The 25,538-nt window shown below is 32.8% G+C and overlaps 1 protein-coding gene and 1 long non-coding RNA gene across 4 annotated transcripts in view; one reads left to right on the top strand and one right to left on the bottom strand.

The window, feature by feature from the left end:
- The window catches only part of LOC123544773 (uncharacterized), a 59,093-nt gene that overhangs the window by 4,580 nt on the left and 28,975 nt on the right, over positions 1 to 25,538 (bottom strand). For all 3 annotated transcript variants that reach the window (XM_053552947.1, XM_053552949.1, XM_053552948.1), the window contains 2 exons: positions 2,414 to 2,443; positions 1,511 to 1,642 (listed from right to left, as the gene is read on the bottom strand). In XM_053552947.1, the coding sequence (XP_053408922.1) occupies positions 1,511 to 1,642; positions 2,414 to 2,443 (162 nt within the window). The remainder of the gene's footprint in view (positions 1 to 1,510; positions 1,643 to 2,413; positions 2,444 to 25,538) is intronic.
- On the top strand, positions 4,898 to 10,511 carry LOC128559901 (uncharacterized). The gene is made up of 3 exons (XR_008372750.1): positions 4,898 to 4,960; positions 5,758 to 5,854; positions 6,326 to 10,511. It is a non-coding gene; the product is annotated as an uncharacterized LOC128559901 (long non-coding RNA).

Below are 25,538 nucleotides of genomic sequence, written 5' to 3'. Positions count from 1 at the left end.
CGTTCCTATCTGTTTCATTTGCTAAATTTTCTAAACAGATTCTGAAGTTTTGAAAGATCGTAATTTAATTAAATTCTACATTTGTAGAAAAAATTTGACACGAACGTGCAGAAATGCCTTAATTACATAAATTATGGGCGATGTATTTATAAGATGCTAAGTTGTCAGCTGTCTCTTGAATTGGAACGCCTTTCACACATTACTTATGGACTGAAACAATGTATAAATACATTTTTTTAAATGAATATTTTTGTAATTGCTTAAAATATACAAACGCATATTATGTGTAAAATGTTTATTCATTGCCAGATCGTTAAAGAGTATGTGACCGCTCTTAAAGGAGCTTTCTCTTAAAGCCGTCTTAAATGCAATAAAGTCGTACGAGTTATAATTTTAATTTTTATGTCTTTTATGTTTTTGTTTGGTTGATATACTTTAGGTCATATTGTGACTTCTCATGCATTGCGGACGAAGACGACAAATGCCCCATCGGGCATAATTTCATCACGGGTTTGCACGTTGGTAGAACCACCGATCTTTCGTAAGCACGCTTGGTAACATAATCACATGAAGAATATTACACCAAAGCGAGGTTTCAAACCCAAATCAGTGAAGGACAGGTGATTTGTAACCAATGGACCACGGAGGCCCATAATTTTATGGAACTGTCTAGCAGATATTTGATATTTGTATTTGTCATTACCACATTGATTTTATCTGAATTTGTTACTTACATTAACTTTTGTCTTGTAAGATAAAAGGATTCTCCTGAAGAAAACACATCGTATTTATTACTCGAAAATTAATGTGGTCTAAATATGAAAGGAATAAGAGGAATGTATACTTGTTTCATGTATGAATACTTTTTATTTTATATGATTAGCATACTAATGCGTTATTCCAATCCCCAGAATTTTATTTGTGAACAAAATAACATTGTAACGTCAAATGCGTTGTTAAACTTACGTGTATATATTCCTTATCAAAATAATAGGAAAACGTATCGTTACTATCTCTGGTTCTAAGGGATGAATCATGGGTAGGATTCTATGATTCTGTATTATGTAGATTCAGTACGACGGATGCTAATGGACGTGATGGGTGTCGCATATTTCAGTTCTTCTTATAATCAGGCGCAATCGGGCCAGGTCACTTATCATATGCTTTATATATAATAATTATATGCTTTAGTGCGTCCTGAGTAACAAAAGACGTTCTCGCATATCTTTTTATCTATCAAAACAGCAGGCCACTTTGGCCAATGCCAATCCGAGAGAAGGATTTACATATTTCATTACCTGAAATAAACAGGCTCACATTAACCTTCTGTATTTTCAAGGGCTTTTTAGTAGATTTTATTATGTGTTAGGCAGGGCAATGAAAGAAAATATATATTATAAAACTACAATTTATTGTTGGCTTGCAGTGAAATGCGAAAACTATTTGTATTGCTTTGGGTTTTAAATCATACCAACTCTGATAAGAACAATATTTGACATAATTCAGTTACCATCAATTGATCCTCCTGCTCTTGTCCTGTACCTTGCATACCCTATCGCTACGATCATAATTGTCACTCCTAGACTAACAGTAACAATCACTAATTTGGTTTTGTAATCATACGCCAAGCTACCCCTTGTGTCTGTAATATACAGTTAACATCTTTAAGCAATAATTTAAACAATTAACTGTGACAAAATCTTACAGTTTATAAATAACAATTCAAATCCTTGTTGATTTTTTTGTAGATGTTTTGAAATTAAAAAATTTATGACCTTAGCTTTTACAAAATATGAGGTTTCTTTCCCTTTGCGTTTGTATGTAATGTAATGTCTAAAAAATTTATGGTGTGATAAATGTTCAACATCACTTGAAGTGGGGAAATAAAACGTCTTAAGTTCATGTAACTTTAGTTTGACTTTTCATATTTTTCGAAAGCAACAAAATGGAGCAATAGACGTTTACTCTCGGCGGTACATGTAACCGTGATATTTTCAGAATAATGATATAAATCATGTTTCATTTGACAATATATTAGAACTCGTGTAATTTCAATGAACACTAATGTTTTACAAATATTTGGAAATATTTGGTTCAGGAAAGAAATTAACCGATTAAACAGCAGCATATAATACGGTTCAGCGGAATTACATTTTTCATGGAAAAATGTTTTTGTAGTGTAATTTCGCAATCATTCATCTTTGTTTCGTTTTAATCTTGAAAGGGTGTTCGAGCTTATAGGCGTACTTACTTTGTTTAAAAGCTTACATTACGCTAGAGTGTTTCTTTTTATTATTGGGTTACGAAATTGCCATTCAAGTCTCGAAAAGATCTGCTGAAATCCGTATTGCTTAAATATCATTATTGAAATACACGACAATATTATATACAAAAGTAAAACAAAAATACCAACCCGGCTGCATTTTGTCGTGGTCATCGTCAGCTGAAAATGATAGGAGAAAGGTTTTTGCAACAATTTCAGAATGATGTTGACATTATTGTACAAAGAAGTTGTAAGAGGGATGGTATACTAGTTCCAGGTTGTCTGTCCGTCTCGTGCGCACCATCTTTCCTCATTACCTTAACACAATTTAATGAAACTTCAAACAATTTATCAGTAACATCAGCAGTTTTTCAGAAAAAATAATTGCAGAGGTTTGGGACTTTATTTTTTGTTACTTTACTATATAAATATAGTCTGCATATGCAATTTTGTGCGCGCTAAATCTCCTGAACCCATGCACATAATTCAATGAAACTTCACACAAGTGATTAGTAGTGACCCTAGTTGTGCATGGCGCATCTTAAGTTCTTTAAGAAAAAATCTGCACAGTTATGAAACTTTGTTTTTCCTTAATATACTATATACACACAGTCTGCATATTTTGTGTGCGCCTAATCTCTTGAACCCTTGCATACAATTTAATGAAACTTCACAAAAGTGATCAGTACCAACCTTAGTTGTGCATGATGCATGTTACTTTCTTTAGATACATGTTCTGCAGAGTTATGGGACTTTGTTTTTTGTAACTGCACTATATTCATAGACTCTGTATATACAATATTGTGCGCGCTTAATCTCCCGGACCATTAAACACAATTTAATGAAACTTCACACAAGTGATCAGTACTAACCTTACTCGTGCATGATGCATGCTAAATTCTTTCAGAAAAATATTCTGCAGAGTTATTGGACTTATATTTTGTAACAATACTATATACATTGAGTCAATATACATACAGTCATAATTATGCAATCTTGTATGTGTCAAATTGCAATGCACAGTGTCCGTGCATGCGGGGGTATATTCAACACCTTCAATGATAGCTCTAGTTTTCACAAATTATCCAGCAATTACATTGCCAATGTTAGTGTTGATGCATGCCATACAAATAAACATATGTTGTTATGCATTATAGAAGAGATAAAACGAAAATAAAGTACTTGTTGATTTTAGTATCTTTTGAAATAAAATAAATGTCTCTGATGATTAAATGAGAACAAAGGACTAAAGGATATATGTCCGACCGTTATATCTGCCTAGATACCTGTATATTGTTGAAATTTTATGTCACTTCACCAGATAATTACGTGTATATAAAACAGCGAAATAATGCATAGATATGGTGGCTGAATTCTGCCATTTCATGTTAACGTGTTGACGGGGCGTAAATACGACAACAGGAAAACTAATTTGTCGAGTTTTCGTGTTGTCGTGTCGGCTGGGCGAAAACACGAACACCTGACACATTTTACGCGAAACTCGACGTTCAGAGGGCGCCGACACGACAAATTTATCCGTCGAATTTCCGTGTTGGCGGGTATAAATATGTCGTGTTGACGCCATTTATTTGTTGTGCTGATGTGTTTTCGTGTTTTTGCCCAGCCAAACGAAAACTCGAAAACTCGACAAATTAGATATTTGTCGAGTTTTCTTGTTTTCGCTCGGCCAACACGAAAACACGACAAATACATAACTTATCGAGTTTATCGCGTTTTCATCCCGCTGATAAGAAAACTCGTTCTTATAAAACGTAGTGTTAACTTACTCTGAAACCAGTGGCATAGGCTTTCAGAAGCATTTTTCTTTCTATTCGAACGACCCGTCAGTTCAGTATTTATCTATATTCACTAAAGATATGAGATTATAAAACAGTACAGTAATATGTCAGAGGTCAGTTAGAGCATCATGCTAAGGAACGTTTTTATAAAAACTTAGACTTTTCTTTGGAGGAAGTAAAATCGACCAGTCCGAAGTTTTACTGGAAAACAGTAAAAACGCTTATTAAAAACAATAGTAGTGCCAACAACAATAGTATACCAACATTATTTGTCGAAAATAATGGAGATGATACTTACTATACCACTGATAATGAAAAGGCAAACTGTTTTAATGAGTATTTTGCCTCTGTGTCAAGAGTTGATGATTCTAATGCACATTTACCTAACTTTATGTTAAAAACAAATTCTAGCTTACATGTACCGCCTATAATTGAAAGTAAAATTGCTGACATTATATCTTCATTATTAACTAAAAAAGCTGTAGGTCCTGATCATATAAGTCATAGGTTACTAAGAGAAACACGTTTAACAGTTGTAAAACCTCTTAGTATCATATTAAAAGATGACATTTTGGGTCCAAATTCGACGTTACGTCATTTGAGAAAACATCGATTAAAGTTACGTCACAAAAAATGGTGGACGTTACCACGTGTTCGCGGCCATTAATGCATTAATATTGTTTTCAATGATACTCTGCCTTGCCACAAGAAATAAATGACATTTCCGTGTTTTGCAATTCCGTTTCTTTAAAAAATTTAAATGATTGATAATTTATCGCCCTTTGAATCGACACGCCATTTGTAAACATCGAAGGTCGTGGAGAGAATGAAACTACAAAAACAGTTATTTGATGATTTATTTCGATTGTATAAAGAATGACAGTTAACGAATCGCAAGGTAAGTAAGTGTTTAAACAATATGTAGGGTTTAAAAATATTATTTGAGTTCATATCGACTGTTTGTCCGATATCTTTTCGAAAAATAGCCCGGATTTGACACTAATGACAGTTTGGAGGTAGCGCAATTCACATTTTATTTACAAGTGTCACTGTATTGTAGACTATTTATTATTTACTAAATCTGCCATGAATTAAAAATGTTTTAATCGGTTTTGACTCTTATTCAATAGAATCAGTATGCAAGACAATTAGATTCTATGCAAGAAGACTTTGTGACTCTGGTGCCAGACAAAAACACAACAGTCAGTCATAGTGTTTAGTTACATAATTAAAGCCCTGATCATTTTATATAGCCATGCCATGAAAGTGACTGATCAGGAACAGTTGAAACACATCTATTGTCAGCTTCAATTACTTATTTCTTGTAATGTTAAATCAGTCCATACATAAAACTACCTGTGAAGATTCCACTTTTCTCTATTCTACAAGGCATACATATTGTTTTTACTTGGAATGTTTTTTTCAAAGGCTTTTCAAATTTTTGTTAAATTTGCATACTGTTCACTTGGCCATTATTTCTGGATTCCTCACCATTTTGTACTGTTCTTGGCAAGTCACTGACAACCACTTTGTAAAATGAATTAACTTTAGATGCAGTTTTTTTGGAAGTCTTGCCAGGGATTCAAACCTATTACTCTTCTTATAGAAGTCTTTGTGCTCTATGTACTGAGCTAACTGCCCAGGGCATTTTTGTCTTACATTTCAGCCTTTTTCAGTATTTTTTTCATTTTACAGATCAACCACTGAGGATTGTTTGGCTTCATGCAATGACCTTAAACAGTTAAAGGATTTTCCAGGAAGGTCTATACACCACAAGCTGGATTTTTTGGGGGTTTGTAAATTCCTTCACACATTTTTACAGTTACTATACTCCTATTCTAAGAAAGATAAAGACATTAAAGTAACATAAACATAAATGATCACTTTTATTCATAACATTTTAAGAGAAAAGATTTTAATTATAGACCCATTCAACAAATATGTGTTAATATATTAAGAAGTGAATAAGTAATGATATATAATAATTAAATATAGCATGTATGTATGTTTACATTAAGTATGATTGCATGAATTGTATGTCTAGTCTGACAGAATCTTAGCTAGCTTATGTATTCTTAAAAAGCTACTTTTTCTGCTTGAATACTGTAAGATTCTTGAATGAGTTTATACTTATCAATTCTGCTTTCATTCAGCTTTTAACAAAAAGACCCTCTTAAGCTTAAAAAGATGCTTTACAGTCTTATATTCTGCAACCTTATACTAATCTTAAAATGAAGTTCTAATGTTAATTTTTTGTTTGCAGTGATGAAAGAACTATGAATATGTGAATGGGAATGAAACAGAAGGAATTAATATGTTCTACTGATCATCCAGCTGAAATCATGCCTATGGAATAGAGTACATGTCACAAATACTGATATGAGCAAATAACTCCATATTGCACAAATAAGGTCATGTTTCCTGCCCTCATGACCTGAAAAAGTTAAACATTCTAATTCAAATTACAAATGTGTTTCAAGAAAAAGTAAAACCTAGTCAACTGTGAGAAATATTGGGTAAAAGTATTGTATAAGTGTTTTGTTGCCATGACAGCTGTGAAGTGATTTGAAAAGCACTATCTTAATTGTTTTAACAATACAGAATTTAACTTATGAATTTTCCAAAACTGCATGCATGAAATACTAAGACATGTCTGTTGAATGAATCCTAGTTGTTTCAAAACTACAACATGTGTGACATTTAAAGCACAACCTTTGGATGAAACATTTTTACAATCATAACTGCCTTGCCTGTGTGAGTGTAGGAAGGATTTCCCAGAAATTGCCATGGCAGAAAACTTCTAATATAGCAGAAAATATTTGTTACTGGCTAAATATAATACATTTTATTTCAAGAATTAATCATGTAAATCCATGGTTATAACTGTGTTAAAAGATATTTTTTACATGAACTTTGCAGAAATAGCTAATTTTGTTGCAAAACATTGTGAGTTGCCATGGTAACACAAATTTGACTTAAATTTAGATTTGTTTGATTATGTAGACAGCATGTTTCTTGTTTACATTCTGCTAATCAGACTATGTTCTGCAAAAAATATCTTTTATGTGTAATCATTGCATCAACAAAACATGTCATAACACAAATCTGCCATAAAATGGCTGAGTTGTAATGCAGGTAGGCATATCAGAAAAATATGTAATTCTCAAAGTCAAATTATATTACATTAAATATGTTTGTTTTTTTATAAATGATCATAACTGACCATTTGTGGTGTAAAACAAATGTATATTGAACAGTTGCTAAATGAATGTTCTGGTTCTTTCTGGAAAATTTACAAAAATACTACTATTTTAAGAAAATAGTGCATTGTTGCCATTGTAACATTAATTTGACTTTTAAATATTTTGGATATCAGCATATGTAAACAACATCTTTCTTGTTTATATGTTATATTTGTTAAGCTGTATTATGTTAGTGAATGTATTTTCATATGTAATTATTGCATCAACAAAGCACTATGTTATCACACAAGTCTGCCTTAAAATGGCAAGAGTTGTAACTGAGAGAGGTGTATCCGAAAAGTATGTATTTCTCAAACAATATTACATTAATTTGCATGGAATGATGTCTCTTACTTTTGAATAAGAAAACAGACATCTTTTGATGTAAATATATGTAGACACACTTCAAATGTTCAAAGTATTACAAAGAAATTGACAAAAATGTTAGTATTTTTGTAAGAAAATACTACATTGTTGCCATGGTAATGTTAGTATTTTTGTAAGAAAATACCACATCGTTGCCATGGTAATGATTCACTGATCAGTATATCTAAGTCTACTGAAATTTTAGCAAACTCACAGTTGATAATAACAGTCTAATAATTATATCTTCTTGCCTGATTTTCTTTTTTACTGTTTAATAGATAAGGTGTCTATAACAATAAGATTAATGTCCTAGTTTTTGGGATGTTATCTAATCTGATATCAAATAAAGTCTGTATTTTGTTCAAAAGAATGTCATAAAACAGTTGTCTGTAAGCTGTTTGCACACTAGAAAAAGTTAATTGTGTATTTATTTCACATTCTATGTAATTTATTGCTAGATTCATCAAGGGACTGTTCAAAAAGAGGTTAAACAACAGTGTTGCTATAGAAACGATTTTTAGAACATAAATATTTTTATACTACATGAAAGAAAGAGACAAAAAGAAATACATTCCATTAATTGCATGTTGCTTTTGTTATTTTATCATGTATTTTATCTTGATATTATTTAAATATGGAATCATTATTAAGATATACTACCTCAATTTTGATACAGTTAGACAAAAACATGGTGTCCGAAAAGTGGTAATATCTCCATGACAATGGCTGATTTTTGTTGTCAAATTGAAGATTTTTACTCAGAACGGGTCAATCTGTCAGATTAGCCCAAAACCCCATTTTTGACCAAAATTGCATTTAGACCCAAAATCTCATGCTCTGTCATATTATGTTCATGAAGGTATTTATCCCAGTGCTTGGAAACTTGCTAAAGTAATGCCCCTTTTCAAAAAAGGAATAAAAAATAATCCATCGAACTACTGACCTATTTCCTTAATAAGTTGTGTCGGAAAAGTCATGGAAAGAGTAATTTTTAAACATATTCCCTACAGTCTGGCTTTTTACCTGGTCATTCAACTGTCTTTCAGCTAGTAGATATGTATCACCAAATATGTGAATCTTTTGATGAGAGAAAATCAACTTACATTGTTTTCTGTGATATTTCTAAAGCATTTGATAGAGTTTGACACCGCGGTCTTCTTTTTAAACTTAAACAATACGGCCTAGATGACACACTTCTTAGTTGGTTTGAGAGTTATTTTTTGAATCGCAAACAATCTGTCTTTGTTGGTAGTGAAATCTCGAGGATACTCCCACTAAATGCTGGCGTTCCACAGGGCTCGGTCCTTGGGCCTCTACTTTTTTTATCTATGTGAACGACATAGCTGAAAATCTTTTAAGCATTACCCGTTTGTTTGCAGATGACAGCTCCTTAGCTGTAACTTCTTACGATGTGAATTATATTGAATCTGTATTAAACAGTGATCTAACCACAATTAGCCGTTGGTCCAAACAGTGGTTAGCTGATTTTAATCCTAACAAAACTGAAGTAATGTTTTTTTTTCTAATTTACAAGTAAAGCCATTTCTTTATTTTAATGGTATTCTACTAAATTATGTTGGTTTTCATGAACATTTAGGTTTAACTTTATCGTCCGATCTTAAATGGCACGAGCATATTAGCCACATAGAAAAGTCTTCATCGAAAGTTTTGAGTTCTATGAGAGCCCTAAAATTCAGATTAAAAAGATCTACTCTAAATCAAATTTATATTTCATATATGAGACCTATATTAGAATATGCATCTATCGTTTGGGATGGATGCACTGTACAACAAAAGCAATCCTTAGAAAAAATACAATATGAAGCGGCGCGTATAGTTACAGGATTAACCAGGTCTGTCTCAATACAAAATTTAGTTCAAGAAATAGGATGGGTCTCCTTAGAGGACAGACGAAATATTCAAAAGATTATTACAGTTTATAAAGCTAAAAACAGTCTACTCCCTGAATTCTTGGCAAATAGTTTTCCTCCTCTTGTAGCAGAGATATCCAATTACCCTTTGAGAAACAATAATAACTATGTAACAATAGCTCGAAGAACTCAGACTTATAGTAACACATTTATACCGTCATCTACCGATCTATGGAATTCACTTGATATAAATATAAGAAATTCTGAATCCCTTAATATATTTAAATCAAGGCTAAAAGATTTGTTCAAAGCACCAACAATCCCCAAACACTTTTTGATTGGTAAAAGACTTCCCTCAGTATTAAATGCAAGGTTAAGAAACCGATGCAGTAATCTGAATAACGATTTATACAGAAACCATTTAAGAGAAAATCCCAGTTGTGATTGTGGGTACCCCATCGAGAATGCTGAACATTATTTCTTTCAGTGTTTGAAATTTAGAGAACAAAGAATCGATCTATTTTATGAAACCAGAACTTTTCATCCTTTAAATGACACACTACTATTATTCGAATCTGACATGTACTCAGACGAAAGCAATTCACTAATTACTTTCGCGGTGCATAAATTTATCATAAATTCTAATTGTTTTCAGTGAGAATAGGTGTGACTTGTTATTTCTACCAGTACCTAACAATTAATATTGATTATTAATCAAACCTCAATTTATCTCAAACGAATACAGTTACTCCTGCCCTTGCCTAGCTTCTGGGAAACATATCCATGAGGAAAATAAATAGCAAGCTCAACATCATATATAACATTAAACTAGCTACAGTTTTCTTTTTTAGTGTCAGTCATACTTTGGTCATTTCTTCATTCAATTTTTTGTAATACATGTTATGATTGTTTATTTCGTAAAAGTAATTAATTCTATGTAATATTCAATTTTCAAGAGAAGGGCCGTTTACTAATGTTGGCAGAACTTGTGGCCCGATCCTATTGCTATAATTCAATTGATTGTTAATATCCATATGTTGCTGTAATGATATAAATACATGTATTATAAGCAATAAAATATGTTTAAACTAGCTCAGTTATCGTTTTAAGAATACAAAGTGTATGTATTGTTACTTCAGAGGGAAACAATTTCTTGTTACATTAAATAAAAGTATTAGAAAGACAAACCAGCAACAAAATTTTATTCAGATTAGTAATATGTAGTTATCAAGAAACATAGGAAAGTTTCATCAATATCTTCAAACTAAGTTTCATACTCAAGGTTCTGTCCTAATCCCTAAATCCCTAAATTATCTCACTATTTATTTATCATGGAAGGTTCAAGAATTTCCATGGAACAATAAGAATAAAAAGAACATTCTGGAAAAATCAAGGACAATCCTTTCTAAGAGTAACAGTTTATCAGTATTGTTACAGAACTCAATATAATATTCTGGACTAAAATCTACATGATGTCTTAAAACTAGGCTAGTAAACAATAATTTGCCTCACAGGAAAAGACATATACATAACACTATTATAACAGACCCGGTTGCAGAAATATTTCATTGGGGTGCGAAGAGCGGCAACAGTAAAAGAATGAAGGCGGCATCGGCGAGCCGAGTGGGGTTAGGTACGGAAGGGATAACCTCTCATGTTAGGTAGGTTAAGGCGTGTCCGCCTAGAAATGTTTGAAATATATGAATCAAATGATTGACCCTGCTGCATTTTATGAGTCCAAAGTTTGAGGTACGGGGTTAATCCGCTCCTGACGGTGAAATCACAGGGTCTCTCCCTTGTCATTTTTGAAATATAGGTATGAAATGGTGATCCCTGCTGCATTTTTGTCCAAACCCTGAGGTACGTGAGGGGGTAAGACGGTATTCTCACGGACATTTTTGAAATTTAGGAATGCAATGGTGGCCTCTGGTACACTTTTGGATCTAAATTATGAGAAAAAAAATATTTTCATATTCGAACTTCGTCTTTTAATATCTTTTTATGTAACAAAAAGGTATCCGGTCGAAATATACATAAAATAATAAAACACATACATTTATATATCGCAAAATGTTGATCTGATCTAAAAAGAAAAATATTCTTTTGCGCTTTACAATAACCTTAAAATGTATAACTTAAATTTATTTTTAAATATATTAAGTAATTTTAGAAAAAAATAATTACAAATATCAAATACAACTTATTTACAGTATTTGCATATCACTAGTTGGTTATATTCCAAACAAGGCTTCGTCATAATACTATAACAATTATAAATTACACTTTAGAATTCTGACAATGTGACATTATTGCCAAGCTTTTTATTTGTAAAGTCACTTGAAAAACTTTTCAAAAATGTGTGTTTTAAGTTTACATCTGAACGTATATTCACTTTTGATTCCTTTTAAGTCTCTTGAAAGGGCATTTCACCATTTTGGACCTATTACACGCAATGATCTATCTGCAAATTTTGTTCTTATTCTTGGTATAGCAAAGTTTATTTTATTTGATGATCTTGTTTCGTATGTAGTATCTTGAACAGGATGAAGAAGTTCACTAAGTTGAGATGGAGCAGTGCCTTGAATAACTCGAAAAATTAACATTAGAAATTTGAACATCACTCTTGCATTTACAGGGAGCCAATATAGTTGTTTCAAAATGTTGGTAATTGGTTCATTAAACGAAGCATTGGTCACAACTCGTGCAGCATTAGTTTGGACTTTTTGAAGTTTTTCAATCTGATATGCTGATATGCCGGTAAAACGTTTGAACGTTTTCCAATCTTATATGCTGATATGGCGGTAAAATAAAAAAATAAAATAAAATAAAAACATTGCAGACATAAATATGAGAATGAATTAAACCATGCACTAGAATTTCTATTGATGTTTTGTGACAGGTGTTTTCGAATTCCTTTCAGATTCTTCAGCTGACCAAATGCAATTTGACATTTCTCTCTAACGTGTAAGTCAAAATTCTGAGTATTTTCCATATACACACCAAGATCTCTATATGATCAACGCATTTCACTTCATAAACACCAACACTTCCACTCATGACGTTAACTTTAGCTGACTGATTCTTAGTTCTATATAGATAATAATTTCCATTTTTGAATTATTCAACTTCAGTTTGAATTTCGTCAGCTACGTAATAATGTCATCCATACAGCTACGAACTTGGTTTAAAACATTTGATTCATCTTGCATGTTGCCAGCTTGGATTCTGAAATCAAGTTTATGATCGTCAGCATATCCATAGAGTTCTCTGAATACTTTTGAACAACTTTGTTCAGGGCAGATATGTACGTTGTAAATATTACAGGGCCTGCACAGCAGACTTGAGGGACAACATTATGCACTAAATCAGTCTCAGAGGATGCATTATTGATAATGTGTTTCATTTGTCTCTCTGTAGCCTAGTGGTAGAGCGTCCGCTTCGAGCGCGGGAGGTCGTGCGTTCGATCCCCAGCCGCGTCATACCAAAGACGTAAAAAATGGTACAAGCAGCTTCCTCGCTTGGCGCTCAGCATTAAGGGGATAGTGCTAGGACTGGTCAGCCCGGTGTCAGTATAATGTGACTAGGTGGGGTATCATGCCACGTGTCTATGGCGTGATATTCCAGTGAGGCAGCACTTTAAAGTTGGGCATTGTGCTCAATGCTACATGTAGACACAGTCGTAATATATGACTGAAAAATTGTTGAAAAAACCCGAACACACAAACACACACGCACGCACACACACACACGCACGCACACGCACACGCACACGCACACACACACACACACACACACACTAAGATACGATTTCAATGACGTATTGATGATATTTGGAACAATGTTGATGAAATATGGCAAGTTCTCCTTCAATTTCAGAGTGGGAATGACGTCCGATTCACAGGTTGTTGGCTTTGAAGGTATAATCAGTTCTAAAAGACGTTCAAACTCACTAAATTTTGAATCACACAGATGGTTGTTTATGAAATTCGACTCAGTATCAGTATACAGAAACTATCTATATTGTCTCATTTCTCAGTTTTGTGACTTTATCGACGAAAAGAATTTCGGGAAATCATGTGCAAGTGTCACTTCACTTGTGTAGAGTGGCAATTGATTGTCCCTCGTACGACCAAGCAGGCATGACGTAATCCCATACAACTTTCTGCCTCACTATTTTTCATCTGATAAAACTCATCCTTTGCTGTTGATACCACAGTGTTATATTGATTTCTAACATTTTTGTAAACAAATTCAGAAGTTTTTGTTTTATCATTCAAGAATATATTTGCTTCAGCCACTTATGAGAACTAGTATACAATAGTATATCTGGCCATACAATAATAGTTTTTTCTTTTAGAGGAGCAAGTTTGTCAATTATTTCAGCGGTCGATTTACAGAAGATTGCTACCAAATCATTCACATTAGAAGTACCATTTGATAATGAATTCACCTTCAAAAGATCGTCTTGAAAAGAATCATCTGAGATCGACTTCCAGGTTCGGTTCCTGACAGTCTGTAAAGTTAATGGTGGTCGAGACTGTTCAATATAACAACTTACAAAGTCATGGTCAGAAAAGAATTGTCTGGCAGAGGTTCAGTGACATCTGAGAATTTGTCTTTTTTATAAGTAATGATCAAATCAAGAAAATGTCCACTGGTATGAGTTGGATTCTTTACGTACATGATAAAACTAAATGTCTGTAATAACTGTGTGTATTGTTTGGTGTAACAGTCAGAGTTGTTGTCTAGATGTAAATTGAAAACGCCCAATATTACAACAGGTTTTGAGCATAATGAGAGCTGATTTAGATAGTCTCTAAACTCAGTCATAAACACTACTTGTGTCACTGGGTTTCTTTCAGAGAATGGCGGACGATATATATCAACAATAAGAAAAACAGATGTTTTGCATTTGATTTTCCATTTTGAATATTCAAAAGATTGATAACAATTTCATGTAGTTCTTGACATTTTGAAATTACTTCTGTATAAAAGGGTAGCCCACCACCATTTCGATCGGGACGAGGAACATCATCAAATTCAAAGCCATTCTGCTTTAGTTCTCCCCTTACAACAACATCACCATCAGTCCTAGGCATGTTTCACTGATACCACAATGGTCAATGCTCTGTTCTAAAGTATGTTGTAATAATTGTGTAGACTTTCCACGTAATGGTCTTGTATTTACAGTTCAAAGCTATTGTTGGGTCTAATTTTATTATTGTAAAATTATCCCAATGAGTGCCATTAGTTGTGTACATTAGTCTGGGTCGACCTGCTTGTTTTCCTCTATACACAAGCAATCCCAGTTCCTTCAATCTTATCAACGTAGAACATAAGTCAATTTTAATTCTTAAACTTATATATTCTTGCATGCAGTTATGTTTTCTTCACTTATTGCTGTGCGCATATCTAACGGAAGATGCCAAAGCGAAAACACGAAAACTCGACAAATAAGATATTTTTCGTGTTTTCGAATTTTCGTATCGGCAGGGCGAAAACTACGTAAGCATTTTTCGGCCTCGTGTTACGTGTTATAAATATCAAGAGGTTGTAATAAAAACGCGTATTGCGACAAAATTTTCATAGCATTTCGACATTTTTTCTCGTACTGTAGAGATAAGTATACAATTGTCAAATAAAATAATGTGTGCAGTTTGATTTGTGTAAGAGTTGTTGACAAAATTTATTTCGAGATAAACATGTTAATAATGAAAGCGGAATAATTATTTTAAACTGCGAATTAAATAACACAACATATTGCAATTCAAAAACGTATTTGGACAGACACAATTCAACAACATTTTGCCAATATACCCTAGCATTGTACAGAAGATTTACATTTAATGTCCGTAACATCTTCTTTTAAATAAAATAAACAAATGTCTGGAAAGTTCATTCTTGAAATGATCTTTTCTTTAAATTGAATATCATTACATACCATAAAAGATCATTTTAGGAAGCACATAATTATATGGAATTATATAGCCTATCAAAAGGAGCTATGTAATTCGCATTATAAGACTACATCTATATCATTTTCTCTGTCTTTGTATGATTGTATGTAGAACAACTTGTATTATGTAGATGTTAATTTATTCAAGGGCAATTACAGCTTTCACTGAAAGTGATTAATACCCCTGAGCATCAAGGCACAATGTTAGTACTCTGTCAAAATTTTGACCAACCTCTCAGCATTATCCTACCTATTATCTTAAATACATAATAGCTCAATGTTTTCAAAAACTTTTAAAACAGTAGATGTGCTAGTTTAGAGAAAAAAAGAAACAAGAACACCGTCTGCGAGTGCCATCACTCGCATGGTCTTAAGTGCTTGACATAAGAAGAATTATTGTTCTTGGCCTTCGTACTCATCTTACTTAAATAAAAAACAATCAAGAAATACTGATTTTTTAAGTAAAAAAAAAGAGCCAGAAGTCTGAAAAAAAAACGCATGTGACAGTTACGGTAAGGGTTAAGTGCGAGGTTGCTCTCCTTTTTACACCCCCTTACTTTAAGTTAGTTTTGGTGGCTTCCCTTTATTTTGACTGCCAGAACCCTAAGGCGTACACGATTGATTTTTCCTGCTTATTGGGGTGCGTTTGTGTGCTTGTGAGTTTCAAGCGGTGCCCGACTGTGTTCTTGTATCTTACTTGTTCGTTTTTCTATGTTAGTTATTTGGGTGTGGTTGTGTGGTTATCTTTGGTACATGAATGTCTGTGCTATTGTGGATTACATTGTAGTGTAACTGTGATTAAGGAACGTAGCATTCCCTTTATTCATCCTTGTTCTATTTTCCCCTTCAACTTCCTCTCCCCACCCCTCACCCACCCCCTTTTTACCCCTTACTACTTTCTCTCCCTCTATTTTTATTTGGCATAAATGTATGTGTACTTGTTGGATTTTTGAAGCAACCCGTCTGTAATATTTTTCCATTACGGCTTCTTTTTGTTGTTGGTCTACTTTGCAAAAGCGTGGCTCTGAGGCTGTGTTTTTGGTGCTCTGTGCTTCCGAGAAATCTACCGTTACCTATTATCTTTTGGCCTACTTACATCCCTCATAAAGATGAACAAATATACTAAGTTTCAAAGCTATAGCTCTTATACTTTTTTTAAATAATGGAGGAACTAACGCTAACTATCAAGTGATGACAATACCTCGTAGATTTTTTTCAGAAATCAGACGAGCAAAGAAGGATCACAAATACAAACTCTATTAAAGAGGTATGGCTTTCTAATAGCCATAACATTTAACAAGAGGGCCATGATTTATTGCCACAGCGTTCCAGTGTTCGATTCCCAACGCGGTCATCTGTTTTAGGATTTTTTTTTAATATTTTAGAAAAAAAAAATTCGTACACTATTTTATTCGAAAATTATATAATTATCTCTACAGTGCTAGAAAAAATTGTCGAAATGCTATGAAAATTTTGTGTCAGTATGCGTTTTTATTGCAAACTGTTGATATTTATAACACGTAACAAGAGGTCCAAAAACGCTTCCGTAGAAAACACGAAAACACGAAAATACAACAAATAAAGGGCACAAATACGACATATTCATACCCGCCAACACAAAAACTCGGCAAACAAATGTTTCGTGTCGGCGCCCTCTAAACCTCATGTTTTCATGTAATATTTGTCGTGTTTTCGTGTTGGCGGGTGTGAATATGTTATATTTGTGCCCTTTATTTGTTGTATTGTCGTGTTTTCGTGTTTTCTACGGAAGCGTTTTTGGACCTCGTTTTCACCCCGCCAACAAGAAAACACGAAGAGGCAGACATCAGCCACCACGCATAAAGCATTTCTGCTTGTTTTGGCGAATGTACAAAAAAAATCCTATAGTTTTATTTATATTATTTTTTAATTGATACGCATTTAATCAACAGTCCCTGTGGAATGAGGACAAAAACCCCAGACCTCTGGAAATTCTGGACCAGACAAACCGAACCCAAACGGCCGGGCCACGTTATTTATACAGACCATTTTATAGAAGAGCAATGATAACATATTTTTAAAAGTTATATTGAAATTCATTTTATGTTAAAGATTTTATTACTAAGTATTAGCCGGGGAGCCAAGGCATGAAAAAATGGATTTACCTGTCCGGTCATGCTATAGTCAGTTTCTATACATATTATGAAAGTACAAAGTCTCGCGGATCAGAAAAATCGGGCCTGCAAAACAAAAGCTCTTGCAAAATTTGAGAATATCAAGGGGAGATAACTCTGTATATTTGCAGTATTTAAAGATTCAAATCGTGTTTTTACTAACAAAACATGGCACCATGTTTCTAAAATCAGTTCAAATATATATCTTTTAACATTGCTTTTACGCATAAGGCTTATGCTTGAAAAATACGCAAAATGTACTCATTTTATATACATTTTATTATAAGATTTGGCACCTAAAATACCAGAGAATAAAATAAAAATATATAACCTAAAATTTACAGTAAGAAGAAGTAATCTTTAAAATGGTCTTATTTCTCAAAGTCATTTATTAATACCGCTGCGAAACAGTCTGTTAGAACAGAAAATCATCTAGATACTCTAGTTCAGGTTTGGCTAAGAAATACATAAATCCGGGGTATTTTATGTACCCCACCCACTTTATATAATGCAAAAAATGTATAATAAAAATATTCGACCAACAACCAAGAAGATATATTCTTTTTATCACGTAACAATATAATCTATATTTTTGACCATATAAAGCTGGATGAGGGGTATTTAAAAGATTTTAAACAGAAAAAGGGGATAGGAAAACCTATGTATTTTACAACCGATAATTAGAATAAACAACCCGTTATTAAATAAGAGCAACACAAATGAAAGGCGATGAAACCTTTTCTTGCAATCTATTCATTTGGAAAGTAATTTATTTAAATACTCTTTCGTGCAATCTAGTTCGGTTTTGGCTAAGAAATACGCTAATACGGGGTATTTTATGTACCCCAGCCACTTTATATTATGCAAAAAATGTATAATAAAAAATATTCGACCAACAACTAAGAAGATATATTATTTTTATCACGTATACAATATAATCTATTTTTTTGACCATATAAAGCTGGATGAGGGGTATTTAAAAGATTTTAAATAGAAAAAGGGGGTAGGAAAACCTATGTATTTTACAACCAATAATTAGAATTAACAACCCGTTATTAAATAAGAGCAACACTAATTAAAGGCGATGAAGCCTTTACTTACAAACTGTTCAGCTGGAAAGTACTTTAATTAAATACTCTTTCGTGCAATCTACTCCAGGCGTGGCTAAGAAATACGCAAAACCAGGGTATTTTATGTACCCCACCCACTTTATATAATGCAAAAAAAATGTATAATAAAAATATTCGACGAAAAATCAATGAGATGTATTCTTTTTATCACATATACAATATAATTTATATTTATGACAATTTAAAGATGGATGAGGGGTATTTAAAAGATTTTGAATAGAAAAAGGGGGTAGGAAAACCTAGTTAGTTTATTAGTTTATTCGAGTCTCTTCCATTTACATTTACATAAATATACATATAAAAACCAGTAAAACTACATGTAAATGGCCGTTCATATAAATGAATTATAAGAGACTATACAAATATCATATCACATTTTAACTATACAACCTATGTATTTTACAACCGATAATTAGAACAAACAACCCGTTATTTACCATTTAATAAATACAAACATCAATAATAAAAGGCGACGAAATCTTTACTTGCTAACTGTTCATTTGAAAGTAAATAATTTAAATACTCTTTTGTGCAATTTTGTCAAAATTGTGAAATTGTAGGGGTATGAACATTACCCCACCCATCTAAAACTATGTATAAAATGTGATTGATCGATCAATACAGTTTTTACAAATTAACAAAGTATACATGCTTGCTTCGGGGTTGTACACATCTGTTTTTACCTTTCTCATGATAAACAGATTGATGGAATGTAGTTCTGATATGTTGAATGTAATGTAGAGTAGAAATTTGACATATGTGTAACTTTAATGTTTATAAAATGAGACATTTTGAATAATCTTTACTATTCAGAAGATTTTAAAACTAATTAATGTAATGAAAGAAATTTTACAAATCGTACAAAAAAGTCGTAATTGTATCCCCCAAACATATATAATTCAAATAGATTCTGTCACAGTTTTAGCTCACCTGTCACGTAGTGACACAAGGGAAGCTTTTGTGATCGCCTTCGTCCGTCCATACGTTTGAGAACACGGTAGAAACCACATTTTACTATTGATTTTAATCAAACTTGCGCGCAACTTGTATAAGAGCTAGGAGACGAGGGAGGAAATCTACTGGCCACCAGGAACAAAAAAAAAAAAAAAGAAGTCAATGCAACCTTTCAAGGTTATGCATTGGAATGCAGAAGGACTCCTCAATAAGAAAATGAATTAGGGAACATATTGTTTGATAAGGACATTCAGGTCTGCTGCATCAAAGAGATTCACCTTAGCGAGGATAAATCCTTCAATGTTAAGAGGCCACCAGTGCTTCCGTTGTGACAGGTTGGGTAGGAGCAAGGGAGGAATCCTAACACTGATGAGAAACAACATAGCAACTTGTACTGGTATAAAATCTCGCTTTAAAAACTGGCCAGAGTTAGGGTCCCTTAAAGAGCCAAAACTGGTTTCTGTTTTGGCTTGTGAACAGGGTAGAGACCGCATTTTGCAATTGATTTTAATCAAACTTGCAAATATATTCTATTGGCATAATATCTCGGTTCCTGTCAAATACTGGCGAGATCCCACAATGTGTTCTAGAGTGGTGGCCCAATAAAGGGCCAAAATTTGCCATGTTGGCTTTTGTAGCCATACAGGCACTTCACTTATAGTTTGATTTGAAACAAACTTGCGAAATATCTTTAACAGCAATAAATCTTGCATTCCATGATGACTTCATCAGATCAGATTATAGGTTCCAGAATAACGACCCCTATTTCAACCCCGAAAGTCCCAAAATTTGTTAATTGTTACATTATGAACACGATAGAAATGACATTTTACGTTTGACTTTAACCACACTTACGACTTAAGTCACGATACGATCTCGGTTCAGTTCGAAAACTGATTTGATTGACCTTTTAGCCATAAAGAGGTTTCATTTATGCTTTGATCTGACACAAACTTGCAAACTTGATAATATTTAGACCAAGTTTGAAACTGGATTATGTGGGGTCAAAAACTAGGTTACCAGATCAAATAAAAGGAAAAGCTTGATAGCACCGTAGAGGCCACATTAATGAGCTATCTTCATGAAATTTGGTCAGAATGTTTGTCTTGATGATTCCTATGCCATGTTAGAAACTGGGTCATATATGATTGAAAACTAGGTCACCCGCTAAAATCAAACGAAAAGTCTGTTAACATTCTTGAGGTCGTATTAATTACCCTATCTTCATAAAACTTGGTCAAAATATTTATCTTGATGATCCCTAGGCCAAATGTAACAGGTGAACGATATACATGACCCTTTTATCTCAGAAAATGCTATTATAAATCTTAGATAATCTAAATTATAAACTTATTGAATGGCTTGTTTGTCATTACTTATAAATTACCTTGTATATTGCTCTATGTCTGGATGACAAACAACAAATAGTTTTGACTATTGATAGGCAAGCCCTTCAATTAGTGTTTTTATACATGACATTAGAATTAAACATTTGTTGTATTTTTTCACGAATTGAACAACAAAGTGCCATGAACCAAGTATTTATACAGAGTCATATCATTTTAGATAACATTTACTGGTTTGGCACTAAAGGCTATAATAGTAATTAGAATTTTATTTATATGCGGTCCATCTGGAGCACAATTTTAGTTACACATTCCTGCAGTACTAACGACAAATAATTACACCTGTACGTGCAATTTAAGTAGACATTAACACAATACTTCATAATATCGTGCGTAACTATTTTTCCGATCTGTATATAGAAATACTTGTATCAGCTACACCACAAAAATGATTTTATCTCGTACTATAACTTGCACTGGCAGTGTAAATGGTAATGCGTTATATTGTTTTAACTTGAATTTAACTTGAAATATGTGATTTTAGACTGCAACAGTTCAGTATGTCTTTTTCGCAACTTATACACTAGTATTAATCAAACTCATCTAATTCTGTGTCAAATAGATTGTGTTTTATTCTGCGACACTTTAGAGGCATTGCATTACACCAGCAGGATACAGTGTATTTTATATTAGATTTGGCGCAGATACAATATCTTAAGCATTTTCCATTCGTGCCTTTACAGAATGAAGTCTGGTTTCCGCTCAATGACGTTAAAAATCAGCTATCATTGAATTTAAAAGAATTATTTTCTGCGGTCAGTAAATGAGCAATATTGTTTTGCGACAATTGATCAAGGAAAAGGGTCACAATTACCTAGTTCAAGTCTAATATGATTACCACTCAGTAAATAAGGAACGTTTTGTCTGTCGAGCCCCTTAAAATGTAATGTTTGTAGTCTGTAGAAGACACCTGATGTTAATAAGGTCAATGTTATAAAATTAGAACTTACACTCCCCTTTGCCTTCAACAAACCATCATGGGGGCATATGTTTTTTACAAACACCCCTTCTTTTTATCATATTTTATATAACTTCAGATAAGTTATATGAGCCGCACCATGAGAAAACAAACGTAGTGTATTTGTGACCAGTATAGATCCAGAAAACAAACATAGTGCATTTGCGACCAACATCGATCCAGACCAGACTGCGCGGATGGACCCATGCTGTTCACTTTCAATGCCTATTGCAATTAGAGAAACCGTTAGCGAATAGCATGGGTCCTGACCAGACTGTGCGGATGCGCAGTCTGGTCTGGATCGATGCTGGTCGCAAATGCACTATGTTGGTTTTCTCATGGCGTGGTTCATATTTAGTGCAAATCACCTTAATAATAATTCTAAGATACGTTTTAAAATTAGTGAAGAGTAACTGCCCTTGACTTTTCATTTATCAGTTGGATAAGTTTTGCAGTCACGAACTTTCCAAATAAATCAGCATTTAACTATAATCATTTGAAGAGAACAACGGACTAGCAATATCGTTTTCCGTGCATTTTCGCTATTTTTGCTCCTATGGTATAATCATTTGCCTTATTCAAGGTGGGTTGGTGAATAAATTACTTCTGTTTTTTTTTTTTTTTTGGATTTGACAAACTTGCAAATGAAAGTTACTAATAATTCAAATGAGATAGTAAAAAATTAAAGTTTGAATGTAAAGGTTTCAGTATTTTTCGGTAGTGTCGCTTGCATTTTATCACATCACAATGAACAGGTTTTTAATTCTAATTATTGGCTACTGTTTTTAATCTAAAATCTCTTAAATACTCCGAATCTATCTTTAAGTTGTCAAAATATAGATTATATTGTATACGTGACAAAAAGATTATCCCTCCTTGATTGATGGTCGAATATTTTTATTATCCATTTTTTTTTTGTATTATATAAAGTGGGTGGGGTACATAAAATACCACGGTTTTGCGCTTTTTGTCGCCAACCCTAAACTAGATTGCACGAAAGTGTATTAAAATGAATTTCTTTTCAGATGAATAGTTTGCAGGTAAAGGTTTCATCCCTTTCATTAGTCTTGCTCGTATTTATCAAATGGTAAATAACAGGTTGTTAACTAATTATCGGTTGTAAAAGACATTATTTTCATATCCCTATTTTCTATTAAAATCTTTTAAATACCCCTCATCCATCTTTAAATTGTCAAGAATATGCATTTCATTGTATGCGTGATAAAAAGTATCTATCTCCTTTATTTTGGTCGAATATTTTTATTATGAATTTTTTGCATTATACAATTGTATAAAGTGGGTGGGGTACCCCCTTTTTCTACTTAAAATCTTTTAATTACCCATCATCTAGCTATATGGTCAAAAACATAGATTATATTGTATACGTGATAAAAAGAATTTATCTCATTGATTTTTTGTCAAATATTTCTATTATATATTTTTTTGCATTATATATAGTGGGTGGGGTACATAAAATACCCAGGATTTGCGTATTTTCTAGCCAAACCTGAACTAGATTGCATTATAGTGTATCTAAATAAATTACTTTCCAAATGAATAGTTTGCAAGTAAAGGTTTTTTCGACTTCCATTAGTGTTGCTCTTATTTAATAACGGGTTGTTTATTCTAATTATCGGTTGTAAAATACATAGGTTTTCCTATCCCCTTTTTCTGTTTAAAATCTTTTAAATACCCCTCATCCAGCTTTATATGGTCAAAAATATAGATTAAATTGTATACGTGATAAAAAGAATATATCTTCTTGGTTGTTGGTCGAATATTTTTATTATACATTTTTTGCATTATATAAAGTGGGTGGGGTACATAAAATACCCCGGATTTGCGTATTTCTTAGCCAAACCTGAACTAGAGTATCTAGATGATTTTCTATTCTAACAGACTGTTTCGCAGCGGTATTAATTAATGACTGAGAGATAAGGCCATTTTAAGGGTTACTTCTTCATACTGTAAATTTTAGGTTAAATTTTTTTATTTTATTCTCTGGTATTTTAGGTGCCAAATCTTATAATAAAATGTACATAAAATGAGTACATTTTGCGTACTTTTCAAGCATAAGCCTTATGCGTAAAAGCAATGTTGAAATATATATATTTGAACTGATTTTAGAAACATGATGCCATGTTTTGTTAGCAAAAAAGCGTTTTGAATCTTAAAAAACTGCAAATATGCAGAGTTATCTCCCCTTAATATTCTCAAATTTCGCAAGAGCTTTTGTTTTGCAGGCCCGATTTTTCTGATCCGCGAGACTTTGCACTTTCATAATATATATAGAAACTGACTATAGCATGACCGGACAGGTAAATCCTGTTTCTAGGCACTTTTCGCACTTTTGGCTCCCTGGCTATATATAGCCAAGGGATGTTGAGTCTAGATATTTTAATGAACATCTTCTGATACTATAAAGAGGTATTATAGTGAGTAGTATAGTGTACACAGTAGATAGTTTTAATCACTTTAGGCTGGTCATTTTAACTTTTAGTATTTAAGTAATTCCAACATAAATTGGTGTATTTAAGAAAATTAAACACCGAAAAAATACTCAAAATATTATGGCATATTTTCGAGCTATTGTGTCTGGAATTTATAAAGTAACGTCTTATACGTATTGTGGCCATTACTGTGGGCCATATGCTATATCATTTCACTACTTGTATACTACAGCATAAATGTTTCCTTTGAATAACATAACAAAATAAATAGATTTCTAGCATATACTCATATTTTACCATCTTTGTCAAAAAGCTTTGGGTACAAAGGCGTCAAAATTCAGAACATAGAATTACTAACCAAATTAACTAAATTTAATTTGTCGGCTTTGAAGTTAAAAGGGGTTGAACAAAACATGTGTATCTATAAGTCCGGAAAAAAAGAAAAACTATCATAGTAGATTCGTAAAACAAACAACGTATTCACAATCCTTCTGCAGATAGAATGGGTACTTCATAATATCACTGTTTGCTCGAAATTTATAAACAGTGACTGCAGTTTTTCTTAAAATGATTAATGAACCGTTTTATAATGTAATGCATGCATGTGAATAAAGAAAGGTCATTAATATTTCGTTTAATTGATCATTTTTAGAATAGTTTAATTTGCATTACTTTGTTTAATCGAAATCTAAATAAAGCTGCCCTCAAATATCAACTAACTTCGCTATAAATTTGGTTTTGATTTCTTTATAGGACTTTTACCTACATTTCGTAAGTACCAAAAGATTATAACTCATTAATAAAACATTTTGTTGGAATTAGTTTAAGGTTCTGACATTATTTCTAGTGATATAACTGGCCTTACTGGTAAAGGCAAAAGTTGTTTTCTTCGACATTGACATTCTGCATTAAATGTTTCTTGAATCACTTTTTTCTCAGAAAATTAAATGTATTTTTACGCTGAGGATCCATACATGGATATTAATATAG

This window comes from Mercenaria mercenaria, chromosome 10, assembly GCF_021730395.1.
Source record: "Mercenaria mercenaria strain notata chromosome 10, MADL_Memer_1, whole genome shotgun sequence".
Taxonomy (NCBI): Eukaryota; Metazoa; Mollusca; class Bivalvia; order Venerida; family Veneridae; genus Mercenaria; species Mercenaria mercenaria.
The sequence above is the reverse complement of the archived record's forward strand: the minus strand, read 5'-3'. Positions and strand labels throughout refer to the sequence as shown.